The following is a 17,312-nucleotide window of genomic DNA, read 5'->3' as shown; positions in this document are numbered from 1 at the left end:
ACAACTGTTTGGTGTGATGTGGTCTGGCAGCATTTTGCACAAACCACTTGGTGTCCCATTTACCCTCAACGTTAGCTTTGTGGTGACCAGCAGTACCAAAATTGCAAAGTAACATCTACCAGTGATAATTTCTTGCATGAAAAATGGACCAATAATGCCTCTGCTGCATACCACAGCTGAAACAGTACCTTAGAAAGAATACAGTAGTTTCACTTCACACAAAGAGAGCTTTAGGAACCCCAAAACTGCCTCTTTTGTTTATTCACTGCTCCACTTGGGTAGAAGTGTGCTTAATCTGCGAACCAAAAGCAGTCGACATCAAATCCTTCATTATTAATCACTGTGAGAATCTGATCTGAAAAGTAAGCCCCTTGTCACACAGCTCATACAGGTATGCATCGTGGCTTTGGATTTTGAATGGAAACGCGTGTAAGCTCTGTCTCAGTATTTTCTGTGTGCTGGAATGCTTCAAACCAATCTCTGCTGCAATTCTTCAGAGAGATTTCCTTGGGTTTTGCTGAATATGTCCAGAAAATGTGGTGATATTTTCATGAGTAACTACATCTTGCCTGGGGCCAACTTTCCCTGTTAGATTATCAGCCATGCTGCCTGTCCATTGGAAATTGGCAAAACACTTGCTAATGGCTTTTGCATTAGGTCCTTTTGGAACATTAAATCATGTTTGAAAACTACACCTTGTTGCTGTAGGACTGTGTTCTGACCTGTGGTATTCCAGTATCAGAAACACACTGTTCAATGGAATACACGATTTCAACCTTTTCCTGCAGTACACTAAGCTCCTTTCACATTTCAACATTGGAACTGATAGCTCGGAGCTGTGGTGCACTATTCACAGGCATTATGTATTGCAACTGCAAGGCCACATGTTAGCAGTTTTTTAAACTGTTTCAAAATTTCTGCACAAAATTCTTACAGCTTTCACAATAAACATACCATCTGTTACACTCGTCTATTGATTTTAGTTAACAAGATATTTAATTATGAAATCAGGGATTCCTTTGATAGATGTCCTGTATGTTCTATCACAAGTACTCATTAAACTGTTATATTATAATAATTATGACAATGTAAGGAATACTTCTAACATAACAACAAACTTGAGCATGAGCTGTCAAGTTTGTACTGTCACTACAATCCGTTCATCATAAGAGTAAACCTGATGTAAACAAACACAAACACAATGATTGGCCAGCAGCCGTAGCTCTTGCACAATGGTGCTGTTCCGCTCTTGGAAGTAGGTCCAACTTGTGTATTAGATATCTTACTACTATGTCACTGTAAATCAAACTCTAAAACATTCTGATGTATTAACAGCCTTCAACATATTTCTTAATCATACTTTAGGTACGTAATTTTTATTTCAAAAATCGTCTACAGTCACAGTCTATGTAAGTGCTACTTGTGCCCTGATTGTCTCACTGTCCATACGTCCCATGAAAATGGATGGCACTGCTTCCTGCTTCATAGTGAAATCCGTGCATGGAACACTGTTAATGGCTAGAAACAAGTTGTCCTTAATGTTTTTCACAAAATTACAGAGAAAAATGAGCTTTGACATTTGCTGAGAAATATGATACAATATACATAAATATATAACACAGAACATGGTAGCTCTAATCTTGGCATAGTCAGTAGAGACATTGTTTGACAACAGAACGGGTTCATTGGCCGTGTTTCAAGACGCGTTGGGGGGCAACATTTATTATATTTATTTTTTGTTCCGTATGGATACATAAGTCATTTATATACGAAATTTATCAACATGTGGCAATTAACTCATACCCAATCATAATTTTTTTTCCCCAAGGAAAATGCACGCCTTCTGATTTCTAATTACATATCACATGCAGATTTCTGGTTTTCATTGCAAATACACATTCTTAATTATTGATATATTATAAAAGATTGTTAGAGATTTTGAAGTTAAGAAAACATTACACAATTAAATTTTTTGGAGATAAATGAAAAATCAAAAGCTCTTTGTTTGAATACGCACACTGTTTTATACCACTGATGTGGTCTCACACGAGCCAGAGGGCTAAGCGCTGGAGAAACACAGAAAACAATTTTCATGGTGTTGAGTACACGGTACAAAAAGCTGCATTTTATCAGTTGTCACCGTATCATTACTATCTGAACCCAATAGAACTGATCTGGAGACAAGTTAAGAGATTTGTCGTTAGAAACAACATGATATTTAAGTTGCCACACTTACTGGAACCAGTGCATGAACCTTTGTGACATGTCACTGCCAAACAATGGCAAAATGCAGAACTGCATGTCATAAAAGAAAGGAAGAGGAGGAGGAGGAAATGTGGACATTTTGGTGGCTTGGGATTCTGTTGTTGATCACCTCACTATCAGCGCAGCAGTACTGAAATGTATCACTTTCTGTGGAGTCCAACATGGAAGAAGTTCAGAGATTACCAGACGACTGACTGTAATACCTTCAGTGGCTTCAATATTTAACTACATGGTGAAATCCCAGCAGTGCACTTTAAAGTCAGGAATTTTCATCACTCTTGTTTTTAATTACAGTTCTATGTTAGCTAATATCAGTAGCATTTTTTCTTCAGATCACATAAGAAGCATATCATCTGAGCTTTACCATTACTTTCTATTGTTCAATATTCAAATGACATTCAGGGCTATATTGTTCTCTGCTCGTCTCTTGTTACGTCTTTACTACAACTGTTAACATCACTGCAGGTTAGTTGGACCAGGTGGCTGGCTTGTGCTTTCCAAGTTATATGCGCCATTAGAGCAGTTGTCCCGTATTATTGCTGAGTCGGTGTACGCATTACGCACAGCAAAAAATGTATCCTCATTTTAGTACTTGACTGTACTCTAGACAGATTGGCTTCTGCTCCACGTGCAATGAAATCCAATGAGGTTCCAGCAAACGCGGAAGAATACATAGTGTAATGTTTGCATGAGGTTTATTCTTATGATGAACGGAGTCTAGGCTTCAGTGCAGTTTGCAAGTAAGGAAGTGCAAACTGTACGTGCATCATTTCTACATAGAAATACACATGCTCGTGGGCAGTATCACAAGCAGATCAGGTCCCACCTCTGTTATAGACTAACAAAAACATGAAATACTTACAAACTGGTTGAGTGTTCCTGCTTTTGTTATCAAAGTCCGCACCAATCACTTCAATTTCAACAAAAGGACTAACAGTCCCTCTTGCCCTTCCTTTACCCCATTTGCTGAGATGGCGTGCACAAATTACACGTACAGAAATATTCAGTGGATCTACTCCAACTAAAGTTTTCTTATCATATGGGTCAAAGTCTTCAAGGAACATGAAATCAGGCCGTAGTAAATATCCACAGAACCCATTCTGACGAAATTTTCCTTGATTCAGCTGCATTGCTTTATCTGCAACAGAACAAAAAGCACTGAACAACAACAACACATCAAAAATCACACTTAATTGTTAATTATGTCTGTAACTGATTGTTATCAAGGGAAAATGTGTGAGATATTTAAATGGAACAAAAGTGAAGACTGGCCAAAACAGCTAAAAACTTGTTCAATCAATGGGATGAATGTCTTACATCTGTCAATTACATTGGGAGTATTGAATTTTTATTTGTTTCTTCCACAAAAAATTCTTGGTAACATTCCAAATTTGCTTACTTAATATTCCATCTGATTGTAGGATTTAAATATTGATAAATATAGCATTCACAACTGTGTGAATTTGGATAGATTTCTGCTCACTGCATGGAGGAGGTTTAAATGGTTTAATGTCACCTGCGAAGTGTTTTGTCTTTTTTAAATTTATTCATTGTATAACTACACAATTTCTGCCTCAGAATATTGTCAAGCATATTTACAAAAATTCATCAGGAGCACATGGTATCATACAAGCCTCTGCACTCAGGCTCGTTTAAACAGCATCCACTGTGATTGAGTTTATAAGTACAGATGTGTTAATTCCCATAAAATTAATACCACTAGCACTGTTGGTAAGGGTGCATGTCAGTTTTTAAAATTTTGTTTGCATAGCATCACACTAAATATACACTCACTTGAAATTATCATCACTGACACAGGGAAAGTATTGAGTAAAAGATAGGCACATTCAAAAACATGCTACCAAACTAAACTCCCCTTCATATTTAGTCAGCCCTCAGATGACAATGACCATGTGTGTTTTTCTGAATCTGAAGAAGGAAATTTGTCCAATAGTCTAGTCTACATTTAAATGTGCCTGTTCACTGCTTGTTGCCTCCTCTATGTGGTAATAACAACCTACCCCAACTAATATTGTTATTTCATTCTGATTTTCCATGGTTATATTCACAACCAATCATCATAGATACTGAACAATTGTCCAGTCCTACTGTATCCAGTAGTACCTACCTCAAGGATAATACCACAATGACAATACATAAGTGTCTAACACTAACTTCTCTCTCGAGAATCAGGAACACTGTTTGGGATAAGTCATCCAGAATAGTCAGTGATTTTTTATTATTATTATTATTATTATTATTATTCACTGACGCGAGAACAAAGTCACTCATTCTGCATTATATGTGCAGCTGCAAAAGGCATTCGTGCCCTCCGAATAAAAGATATAGGGGTTACATTTGTTGAAACCAGTTTTTCCAATGAGTTTCTCAGTGTGCCACAATAATACAAGGTCCGGCAGAAAAACCTCCCCTTTAAGGAAAGCTAATAAAAACAAAACCAAATAAGGTAGAACAATTTTATTTATACTAAATAAAAGTACATATTATGCCGTTTTAGAAAATACTCTTATGGTCTTACTTTTTAAATAAAACATCCCTTAAATGGCTTCCTGCACTGTCGACACACTGTTTGAGTCTTTCCCTGAAGTTATTCATTACTCTTTGAGTCATTTCAGGTGGAATAGCTTCAACCTCTTGTGTAATTGCTTCTTTCAGGGCTCGTAAAGATTGTGGACGTTGTTCATAAACTTTTGCTTTTAAATAGCCCCAAAGAAAGAAATCACAGGGCGTTAAGTCCGGCGATCGTGGGGGCCAGCCAATGTCTCCACGCAATGAGATCACATGTCCAGGAAACATTTCCTTCACCAATGCCAGTGACTGCCGCGCTGTGTGGGCAGTAGCACCATCTTGCTGGAACCACACGTTCTCTATTTCACCAAAAAGCTCCCTTAGTTGCGGTTGGAGAAAGTCGCGGAGCATGGCACAATAGCGTTCACTGTTGAAGGTTAAATTCCTGTCATTTTCTTCGAAAAAGTAAGGACCGATCACTCCGGAATTGTAAACAGCACACCATACTGTTACTTTAGGGCTATGAAGTGGTCGTTGATGAAGTTCTTGGGGATTGTGTTCACACCAGTACCTGAAATTTTGGCTGTTCACTGTTCCGGCAAGGTGAAAGTGTGCTTCATCAGAAAAAAATCACAATATCGTTGGGACGAATGTTCCGAAGAAGGTCTTGGCACAAACTTACACGGACACCACAGTCTCGTTCACTCAGTTCCTGCGTAGTTGCAATTTTGTAAGGATGCATTTTAAGATCTCGATGCAAGATTCTTCTCACACTTCGATCAGATATCCGTAATGCTGCCGCATGCTTTTTAGCAGATCGTCGAGGAGATTGTTGAACTGAAGCTCTAACTGCATCAACATTTCCGGGGCCTGTTGCAGTCCGTAGTCGTCCAGGTGGTTTCCTTTTTAATGAGGAACCTGTCTCACGAAAGTTAGCAACCCAAGAATAAATTGTTTTCTTATCGGGAACAGGGTCCCGTCGTCCGAGCGCAAAGCGAGCGCGAAGCGAGCGCGAAAAGCACGTTCAGTATTAATAGGCGATTCGCCATTTTGAATAAAATCTTCCACTACGAAGGCACTATGTTCACCAGACCACGCCATGGCGTACACTGAAAACGGCACGTAGGCAGCTACTTAACGACGCGCCCCCCACCACTCTGCTCCTTCTACTGTCCGCTGCACGTTACTTTGTAATCGGGGAGTTTTTTATGCCGGACCCTGTACAAATGAACCAGCATTGTGCAAAATTTGAACTTACTCAGAATTTCATACGGCAGATTACCAAAACTTATGGCTATGCAGTGACGGATTTCATTATCTCTTATCAGTATTGCAGGTCCTACTTTCTTAGCTTTGTCTGCAGTGGAGTCTCTGGTTTTGCTACATTTGCCTCTGTCACCAATAGCACATTATCCCAATTAATTTTGTTTTCCAACAAATTCACAAATACTGCCACTACTTCAGCTGTTAGTAAGGGCATGTAGCATTGTCTAAATTTAAATCTGCTCTTTTATTGCAGTCTAGTATGTTACTGTTACTGACTGAATGCTTCCTTCCAATGAGGTCACTGTCAACAGTACTCACACATTTCACTGTTCAAGCACTGCAGAAAACTTAACACATGAGAATTGCAACTACCATTTATCGGGAGAAATAATATTTCTCTTTCAATGCCCAACTGTTAAATGATGTTGATGTGTTTAGTCTCACAAAAATACAAAATGACTGAAGTTTGTTTTATAAACTACTAAGTTGGCCTGCAATGAGCATGTCCCAACAATTTGCAGTGAATGCTCAAAAGCAGATCTGCACATCAAGTGTTGCCTTGACTGACACAAATATTTCTTCATCTACATCTATAGCTACAGCTAGACTCCGCAAACCACCTTATGGTGTGTGAAGGAGGATGCTTGTGATGACAATATCATTTTGCCCCTTCTCAAATGGTGTGTGGGTGGAACATGATGTAGAATATTCTTCAATTCTTTACAGAATCAATGCTGTCAAAATTTCAACAGCAGACCTCTCCCCTCTGCATAAAACTACTCTTATGGTGTCTGTTGGAGGTGTCTGATAAGCACCCCTGTAATGCTCTTGCATCGAGTAAACAATCACATAAGGAAAAACGTTCACTTCTTTTTGCATTTTCTCACTCTCTTCCATTAATCCAAATCGATTAAGTTGAGGAGCAGTCCTCCATTATTGGTTGAACAACTGTTTTGTAAGCTAGTTCTTTCACGGCTGAATTATATTCCCTTAGATATTGCCTACAGGAAAATTAAAGAGACCTTTGGAGAAAAGAGAACCACTTGCATGAATATCAAGAGCTCAGATGGAAACCCAGTTCTAAGCAAAGAAGGGAAAGCAGAAAGGTGGAAGGAGTATATAGAGGGTCTATACAAGGGCGATGTTCTTGAGGACAATATTATAGAAATGGAAGAGAATGTAGATGAAGATGAAATAGGAGATTTGATACTGCATGAAAAGTTTGACAGAGCACTGAAAGACCTAAGTCAAAACAAGGCCCTGGGAGTAAACAACATTCCATTAGAACTACTGACAGCCTTGGGAGACCCAGGCCTAACAAAACTCTACCATCTAGTGAGCAAGATGTATGAGACAGGTGAAAAACCCTCTGACTTCAAGAAGAATATAATAATTGCAATCCCAAATAAAGCAGGTGTTGACAGATGTGAAAATTACCGAACTATCAGTTTAATAAGCCACAGCTGCAAAATACTAACACGAATTCTTCACAGACGAATGGAAAAACTGGTACAAGCTGACCTCGGGGAAGATCAGTTTGGATTCCGTATAAATGTTGGAACACGTGAGGCAATACTGACCCTACGACTTATCTTAGAAGAAAGATTAAGGAAAGGCAAACCTACGATTCTAGCATTTGTTGACTTGAGAGAAAGCTTTTGACAATGTTGACTGGAATACTTTCTTTCAAATTCTGAAAGTGGCAAAGGTCAAATACAGGGAGCGAAGGGCTATTTACAATTTGTACAGAAACAAGATGGTAGTTATAAGAGTCGACGGGCACGAAAGGGAAGCAGTGGGTGGGAAGTGAGTGAGACAGGGTTGTAGCCTATCCCCGATGTTATTCAATCTGTGTATTGAGCAAGCAGTAAGTGAAACAAAAGAAAAATTCGGAGTAGGAATGGAGAAGAAACAAAAACTTTGAGGTTCGCTGACGACATTGTAATTCTGTCAGAGACAGCAAAGGTCCTGGAAGAGCAGCTGCTTTGGACAAGAGGTTACAAACACTGTACTGTGGTTACTGGTCTTGTGATTATGAGTTATTACAGGTCTGAGAGGCAGTGGTGAAGGCTGTGGGACATTAAGGAGGTTGGCCAAGCTCGGTTTGTAGGTTCCTTCTCATCCCGTCTGGTACATCTCCCCTGACCTGGGGTTCTGGGTGACTTTTCTGTACCCCTTTCCCTAAACCTCGCCAGTCCTTATCCTTCACCGCTCTTCCTCCCACTTCAACTCTTCTGTCAGAAGAAGGAGCCACTTGCTCCAAAAGCCTGTAAAAGTTAAATCCTTTTGTGCGTGTGTTCATCTGCCACCGTTTGGTGAGTAGATTTCTTATCTATCTGTTTATTTTACAAACAAATGTATGTATCAGAAGCCCAATAAAAGTGGCAGTGGTAAGGCTTCCCCTCCCCTTTTCCTTCCAATGTGGTGCACATCTCACAATGATCACGGAACAGTTTTTTAGACTCAATGGAACTTTCACATAAATTTTAAAATATTTCTCTCTGTGAAGTCTGGCCATCAATGGCTACAAGTTTGTTGCTCGTGAATGACTTCTAGAAACATTATAACAGTACCTGAAAGTAAGCACAGATAAGGGTACAAAAGTGTAAATGATATCTGTAATCATAAACTGGTAGCACATAAAAAGTTTTAATATTTCTTACCTGGTGTCTGATAGTTAAGAGCTACCATCTGACTGCCAGCATTCCACATTGGAACAGGGATGTAGTTGGAGGAATCAATTCTTTGACCTTTTGGATAAATTCTACTGAACTGGTGCTGTAAAAATAACAAAAATAAAAAATAAATAAATTGAAGAAATTAAAAATAAGAGTTCTTTTACTTTAAATTCCGCAACTGAAGTAAAAATTCGTGCAGTTAGGAAGAAAACTTCTTGAAAGCATACCTGATATGATTCATGTTTACTTACTTGACGGTACCAACATGTCGCACTTGTATACAGTGACGTGCTGCATCTCCCTCCCACATTCCTATCTAGTGCACCTGCTACCTCCCTCCAAGTTGGTGGTCACCCTTCCCCACCCCGTTTCCTTTCTCCCCTTTCCTACTTGATTCAACACAATCCCTTACTTACGTTAACGTGCAGAATTGCAGTCCAGGCACTGTGTATACAGCCAGCACAATATAATTGCCCGTGTGTGTGTGTGTGTGTGTGTGTGTGTGTGTGTGTGTGTGTGTGTGCGCGCGCGCAAACTACCTCAAAGGAGAATTCATCCAAAAGTTAGTAGATTCCAGTGGTTATACATGACTCAACACCTCTATTATCCAGCTAGTTGTTACCCACACACCTAAATTATAACAAAAATGGAAATTCCTGGGTGAAACAATATCTAAATCACTCACCTATAGCTGAATGAAGTGTCACACACATAACAGAAAACAACATAGACACGCCCGAATGCACCCTCCCACAGTGAAACTGATTGTGAGCAGTTGCTTGGCCTGATAAAGGTGGGGAGAGTGTAGGGATGGACACACGGGGCAATGAGAGTGTAGTGGGGTAGATGAGTCAGTAGCCGCACAACAAGTTGAAAGGAGTTCCGAGGGTGTATCATATAAGAGACACAGAGAATGGAAGAAGTGTGGAGAGGGAGGGGGCAAGGAGAGGATGGTGGAGTTGAAAAGGACAAGGAGGGCGGACAGAAAGAGAGATGGGGAGGAAGGGAGTGGGGGGAGGATAGGGGAGGAAGGGAGTGGGGGATGATGGGAAAGGGGGAGACGGGGGGAGAGGGTAATGATGGGAAAGGGGGAGACGGGGGGAGAGGGTAATGATGGGAGAGGGGGGGAGAGGGTAATGATGGGAGAGGGGGGGAGAGGGTAATGATGGGAGAGGGGGGAGAGGGGGGGGAGAGGGGGGGAGAGGGGGGAGAGGGTAATGATGGGAGAGGGGGGGAGAGGGGGGAGAGGGTAATGATGGGAGAGGGGGGAGAGGGTAATGATGGGAGAGGGGGGAGAGGGTAATGATGGGAGAGGGGGGGAGAGGGGGGAGAGGGTAATGATGGGAGAGGGGGGAGAGGGGGGAGAGGGTAATGATGGGAGAGGGTAATGATGGGAGAGGGGGGAGATGGGAGAGGGGGGAGATGGGAGAGGGGGGAGATGGGAGAGGGGGGAGATGGGAGAGGGGGGAGATGGGAGAGGGGGGAGATGGGAGAGGGGGGAGATGGGAGAGGGGGGAGATGGGAGAGGGGGGAGATGGGAGAGGGGGGCGATGGGAGAGGGGGGCGATGGGAGAGGGGGGAGATGGGAGAGGGGGGAGATGGGAGAGGGGGGAGATGGGAGAGGGGGGAGATGGGAGAGGGGGGAGATGGGAGAGGGGGGAGATGGGAGAGGGGGGAGATGGGAGAGGGGGGAGATGGGAGAGGGGGGAGATGGGAGAGGGGGGAGATGGGAGAGGGGGGAGATGGGAGAGGGGGGAGATGGGAGAGGGGGGAGATGGGAGAGGGGGGAGATGGGAGAGGGGGGAGATGGGAGAGGGGGGAGATGGGAGAGGGGGGAGATGGGAGAGGGGGGAGATGGGAGAGGGGGGAGATGGGAGAGGGGGGAGATGGGAGAGGGGGGAGATGGGAGAGGGGGGAGATGGGAGAGGGGGGAGATGGGAGAGGGGGGAGATGGGAGAGGGGGGAGATGGGAGAGGGGGGAGATGGGAGAGGGGGGAGATGGGAGAGGGGGGAGATGGGAGAGGGGGGAGATGGGAGAGGGGGGAGATGGGAGAGGGGGGAGATGGGAGAGGGGGGAGATGGGAGAGGGGGGAGATGGGAGAGGGGGGAGATGGGAGAGGGGGGAGATGGGAGAGGGGGGAGATGGGAGAGGGGGGAGATGGGAGAGGGGGGAGATGGGAGAGGGGGGAGATGGGAGAGGGGGGGACTGCAACTGCTGTGTTCGGATGCAGGCTGAGTTGGCATCCCTTCGCTCCCAGCTTCAGGCAGTGTTGGCTTCGGTCACACAGCTTGAGGCTGTTGCCAATGGGCATCACTGTGGGGGTCGGGATGGGGGTTTGTCGGGGACGGCCAGCTCGTCCCACGCATCCCCTGATCGGACTACGACTGTGGTTGCCCGGGATACTGCCCGCATTGAGGCTGATCCCTCACCTGTGGTAGAGTGGGAGGTCGTTTCAAGGTGTGGCAGGAGGCAAAAGACATTCCGGAGGGCTGAACGGAAAGCCTCTCCAGTTTGTCTGACGAACCGGTTTCAGGCTCTGTCTCAGGCTGATACTGATCTTCGGCCTGACATGGCTGCTTGTCCTGTTCCAGAGGTTGCCCCTCAGTCTGCAAGATCCGGGCAGTCGCAGAGGGTGGGCTTACTGGTAGTTGGGAGCTCCAACGTCAGGCGCGTAATGGGGCCCCTTAGGGAAATGGCAGCAAGAGAGGGGAAGAAAACCAATGTGCACTCCGTGTGCATACCGGGGGGAGTCATTCCAGATGTGGAAAGGGTCCTTCCGGATGCCATGAAGGGTACAGGGTGCACCCATCTGCAGGTGGTCGCTCATGTCGGCACCAATGATGTGTGTCGCTATGGATCGGAGGAAATCCTCTCTGGCTTCCGGCGGCTATCTGATTTGGTGAAGACTGCCAGTCTCGCTAGCGGGATGAAAGCAGAGCTCACCATCTGCAGCATCGTCGACAGGACTGACTGCGGACCTTTGGTACAGAGCCGAGTGGAGGGTCTGAATCAGAGGCTGAGACGGTTCTGCGACCGTATGGGCTGCAGATTCCTCGACTTGCGCCATAGGGTGGTGGGGTTTCGGGTTCCGCTGGATAGGTCAGGAGTCCACTACACGCAACAAGCGGCTACACGGGTAGCAGGGGTTGTGTGGCGTGGGCTGGGCGGTTTTTTAGGTTAGATGGCCTTGGGCAAGTACAGAAAGGGCAACAGCCTCAACGGGTGCGGGGCAAAGTCAGGACATGCGGGGACCAAGCAGCAATTGGTATTGTAATTGTCAACTGTCGAAGCTGCGTTGGTAAAGTACCGGAACTTCAAGCGCTGATAGAAAGCACCGAAGCTGAAATCGTTATAGGTACAGAAAGCTGGCTTAAGCCAGAGATAAATTCTGCAGAAATTTTTACAAAGGTACAGACGGTGTTTAGAAAGGATAGATTGCATGCAACCGGTGGTGGAGTGTTCATCGCTGTTAGTAGTAGTTTATCCTGTAGTGAAGTAGAAGTGGATAGTTCCTGTGAATTATTATGGGTGGAGGTTACACTAAACAACCGAACTAGGTTAATAATTGGCTCCTTTTACCGACCTCCCGACTCAGCAGCATTAGTGGCAGAACAACTGAGAGAAAATTTGGAGTACATTTCACATAAATTTTCTCAGCATGTTATAGTCTTAGGTGGAGATTTCAATTTACCAGATATAGACTGGGACACTCAGATGTTTAGGACGGGTGGTAGGGACAGAGCATCGAGTGACATTATACTGAGTGCACTATCCGAAAATTACCTCGAGCAATTAAACAGAGAACCGACTCGTGGAGATAACATATTGGACCTACTGATAACAAACAGACCCGAACTTTTCGAATCTGTATGTACAGAACAGGGAATCAGTGATCATAAGGCCGTTGCAGCATCCCTGAATATGGAAGTTAATAGGAATATAAAAAAAGGGAGGAAGGTTTATCTGTTTAGCAAGAGTAATAGAAGGCAGATTTCAGACTACCTAACAGATCAAAACGAAAATTTCTGTTCCGACACTGACAATGTTGAGTGTTTATGGAAAAAGTTCAAGGCAATCGTAAAATGCGTTTTAGACAGGTACGTGCCGAGTAAAACTGTGAGGGACGGGAAAAACCCACCGTGGTACAACAACAAAGTTAGGAAACTACTGCGAAAGCAAAGAGAGCTCCACTCCAAGTTTAAACGCAGCCAAAACCTCTCAGACAAACAGAAGCTAAACGATGTCAAAGTTAGCGTAAGGAGGGCTATGCGTGAAGCGTTCATTGAATTCGAAAGTAAAATTCTACGTACCGACTTGACAGAAAATCCTAGGAAGTTCTGGTCTTACGTTAAATCAGTAAGTGGCTCGAAACAGCATATCCAGACACTACGGGATGATGATGGCATTGAAACAGAAGATGACACGCGTAAAGCTGAAATACTAAACACCTTTTTCCAAAGCTGTTTCACAGAGGAAGACCGCACTGCAGTTCCTTCTCTAAATCCTCGCACAAACGAAAAAATGGCTGACATCGAAATAAGTGTCCAAGGAATAGAAAAGCAACTGGAATCACTCAATAGAGGAAAGTCCACTGGACCTGACGGGATACCAATTCGATTCTACACAGAGTACGCGAAAGAACTTGCCCCCTTCTAACAGCCGTGTACCGCAAGTCTCTAGAGGAACGGAGGGTTCCAAATGATTGGAAAAGAGCACAGATAGTCCCAGTCTTCAAGAAGGGTCGTCGAGCAGATGCGCAAAACTATAGACCTATATCTCTTACGTCGATCTCTTGTAGAATTTTAGAACATGTTTTTTGCTCGCGTATCATGTCATTTCTGGAAACCCAGAATCTACTATGTAGGAATCAACATGGATTCCGGAAACAGCGATCGTGTGAGACCCAACTCGCCTTATTTGTTCATGAGACCCAGAAAATATTAGATACAGGCTCCCAGGTAGATGCTATTTTTCTTGACTTCCGGAAGGCGTTCGATACAGTTCCGCACTGTCGCCTGATAAACAAAGTAAGAGCCTAAGGACTATCAGACCAGGTGTGTGGCTGGATTGAAGAGTTTTTAGCAAACAGAACACAGCATGTTGTTATCAATGGAGAGACGTCTACAGACGTTAAAGTAACCTCTGGCGTGCCACAGGGGAGTGTTATGGGACCATTGCTTTTCACAATATATATAAATGACTTAGTAGATAGTGTCGGAAGTTCCATGCGGCTTTTCGCGGATGATGCTGTAGTATACAGAGAAGTTGCTGCATTAGAAAATTGTAGCGAAATACAGGAAGATCTGCAGCGGATAGGCACTTGGTGCAGGGAGTGGCAACTGACCCTTAACATAGACAAATGTAATGTATTGCGAATACATAGAAAGAAGGATCCTTTATTGTATGATTATATGATAGCAGAACAAACACTGGTAGCAGTTACTTCTGTAAAATATCTGGGAGTATGCGTACGGAACGATTTGAAGTGGAATGATCATATAAAACTAATTGTTGGTAAGGCGGGGTACCAGGTTGAGATTCATTGGGAGAGTGCTTAGAAAATGTAGTCCATCAACAAAGGAGGTGGCTTACAAAACACTCGTTCGACCTATACTTGAGTATTGCTCATCAGTGTGGGATCCGTACCAGGTCGGGTTGACGGAGGAGATAGAGAAGATCCAAAGAAGAGCGGCGCGTTTCGTCACTGGGTTATTTGGTAACCGTGATAGCGTTACGGAGATGTTTAATAAACTCAAGTGGCAGGACTCTGCAAGAGAGGCGCTCTGCATTGCGGTGTAGCTTGCTCGCCAGGTTTTCGAGAGGGTGCGTTTCTGGATGAGGTATCGAATATATTGCTTCCCCCTACTTATACTTCCCGAGGAGATCACGAATGTAAAATTAGAGAGATTAGAGCGCGCACGGAGGCTTTCAGACAGTCGTTCTTCCCGCGAACCATACGCGACTGGAACAGGAAAGGGAGGTAATGACAGTGGCACGTAAAGTGCCCTCCGCCACACACCGTTGGGTGGCTTGCGGAGTATCAATGTAGATGTAGATGTAGATGGGGGGAGATGGGAGAGGGGGGAGATGGGAGAGGGGGGAGATGGGAGAGGGGGGAGATGGGACGCTGGGAGAGGGGGGAGATGGGACGCTGGGAGAGGGGGGAGATGGGACGCTGGGAGAGGGGGGAGATGGGACGCTGGGAGAGGGGGGAGATGGGACGATGGGAGAGGGGGGAGATGGGACGATGGGAGAGGGGGGAGATGGGACGATGGGAGAGGGGGGAGAGGGGACGATGGGAGAGGGGGAGAGGGGACGATGGGAGAGGGGGGAGAGGGGGAGAGGGGATGATGGGAGAGGGGGGAGAGGGGGAGAGGGGATGATGGGAGAGGGGATGATGGGAGAGGGGATGATGGGAGAGGGGATGATGGGAGAGGGGATGATGGGAGAGGGGGAGAGGGGGAGAGGGGATGATGGGAGAGGGGGAGAGGGGGAGAGGGGATGATGGGAGAGGGGGAGAGGGGGAGAGGGGATGATGGGAGAGGGGGAGAGGGGAGAGGGGGGAGAGGGGATGATGGGAGAGGGGGAGAGGGGATGATGGGAGAGGGGGAGAGGGGATGATGGGAGAGGGGGAGAGGGGATGATGGGAGAGGGGGAGAGGGGATGATGGGAGAGGGGGAGAGGGGATGATGGGAGAGGGGGAGAGGGGATGATGGGAGGGGGAGAGGGGGATGGATGGGAGAGGGGGAGAGGGGATGATGGGAGAGGGGGAGAGGGGATGATGGGAGAGGGGGAGAGGGGATGATGGGAGAGGGGGAGAGGGGATGATGGGAGAGGGGGAGAGGGGATGATGGGAGAGGGGGAGAGGGGATGATGGGAGAGGGGGAGAGGGGATGATGGGAGAGGGGGAGAGGGGATGATGGGAGAGGGGGAGAGGGGATGATGGGAGAGGGGGAGAGGGGATGATGGGAGAGGGGATGATGGGAGAGGGGATGATGGGAGGGGGATGATGGGAGAGGGGATGATGGGAGAGAGGGGATGATGGGAGAGAGGGGATGATGGGGGAGAGAGAGAGGGGATGATGGGAGAGGGGGAGAGGGAGAGGGAGAGAGGGGATGATGGGAGAGGGGAGAGGGAGAGAGGGGATGATGGGAGAGGGGGAGAGGGGGAGAGGGGATGATGGGAGAGGGGGAGAGGGGGGAGAGGGGATGATGGGAGAGGGGGAGAGGGGGAGAGGGGATGATGGGAGAGGGGGAGAGGGGGAGAGGGGATGATGGGAGAGGGGGGAGAGGGGGAGAGGGGATGATGGGAGAGGGGGAGAGGGGGAGAGGGGATGATGGGAGAGGGGGAGAGGGGAGAGGGGGATGATGGGAGAGGGGGAGAGGAGGGGGAGAGGGGATGATGGGAGAGGGGGAGAGGGGGAGAGGGGATGATGGGAGAGGGGGGGAGAGGGGATGATGGGAGAGGGGGAGAGGGGGAGAGGGGAGAGGGGGAGAGGGGATGATGGGAGAGGGGGAGAGGGGATGATGGGAGAGGGGAGAGGGGGAGAGGGGGAGAGGGGGAGAGGGGGAGAGGGGGAGAGGGGGAGAGGGGGAGAGGGGGAGAGGGGAGAGGGGAGAGGGGGAGAGGGGGAGAGGGGGAGAGGGGGAGAGGGGGAGAGGGGGAGAGGGGAGAGGGGGAGAGGGGGAGAGGGGGAGAGGGGGAGAGGGGGAGAGGGGGTGTGATGGGGAGAGGGGGGTGATGGGAGAGGGGGTGATGGGAGAGGGGGGTGATGGGGAGAGGGGGTGATGGGAGAGGGGGTGATGGGAGAGGGGGGTGATGGGAGAGAGGGGGTGATGGGAGAGGGGGGTGATGGGGAGAGGGGGTGATGGGAGAGTGGGGGTGATGGGAGAGAGGGGGTGATGGGAGAGAGGGGGTGATGGGAGAGAGGGGGTGATGGGAGAGAGGGGGTGATGGGAGAGAGGGGGTGATGGGAGAGGGGGGGTGATGGGAGAGAGGGGGTGATGGGAGAGAGGGGGTGATGGGAGAGAGGGGATGATGGGAGAGAGGGGATGATGGGAGAGAGGGGTTGATGGGAGAGAGGGGGTGATGGGAGAGAGGGGGATGATGGGAGAGAGGGGATGATGGGAGAGAGGGGATGATGGAGAGAGGGGATGATGGGAGAGAGGGGATGATGGGAGAGAGGGGATGATGGGAGAGAGGGGATGATGGGAGAGAGGGGATGATGGGAGAGAGAGGATGATGGGAGAGAGGGGATGATGGGAGAGAGGGGATGATGGGAGAGAGGGGATGATGGGAGAGAGGGGATGATGGGGAGAGAGGGGATGATGGGAGAGAGGGGATGATGGGAGAGAGGGGGATGATGGGAGAGAGGGGATGATGGGAGAGAGGGGATGATGGGAGAGAGGGGATGATGGGAGAGAGGGGATGATGGGAGAGAGGGGATGATGGGAGGAGAGTGGGATGATGGGGAGAGAGGGGATGATGGGAGAGAGGGGATGATGGGAGAGAGGGGATGATGTTGGGGAGAGGGGATGATGGGAGAGAGGGGATGATGGGAGAGAGGGGATGAT

At 47.0% G+C, this 17,312-nt stretch overlaps 1 protein-coding gene across 1 annotated transcript in view; it reads right to left on the bottom strand.

The window, feature by feature from the left end:
- LOC124796433 (1-phosphatidylinositol 4,5-bisphosphate phosphodiesterase gamma-1) overlaps positions 1-17,312 on the bottom strand; it is a 248,485-nt gene that overhangs the window by 52,908 nt on the left and 178,265 nt on the right. The window contains exons 18-19 of the mRNA XM_047260620.1: positions 8,724-8,838; positions 3,128-3,403 (exon numbers count right to left, since the gene is read on the bottom strand). Of these exons, the coding sequence (XP_047116576.1) occupies positions 3,128-3,403; positions 8,724-8,838 (391 nt within the window). The remainder of the gene's footprint in view (positions 1-3,127; positions 3,404-8,723; positions 8,839-17,312) is intronic.

Source organism: Schistocerca piceifrons, chromosome 4, assembly GCF_021461385.2.
Source record: "Schistocerca piceifrons isolate TAMUIC-IGC-003096 chromosome 4, iqSchPice1.1, whole genome shotgun sequence".
NCBI lineage: Eukaryota > Metazoa > Arthropoda > Insecta > Orthoptera > Acrididae > Schistocerca > Schistocerca piceifrons.
This window is presented reverse-complemented; position numbering and strand designations above follow the sequence as displayed.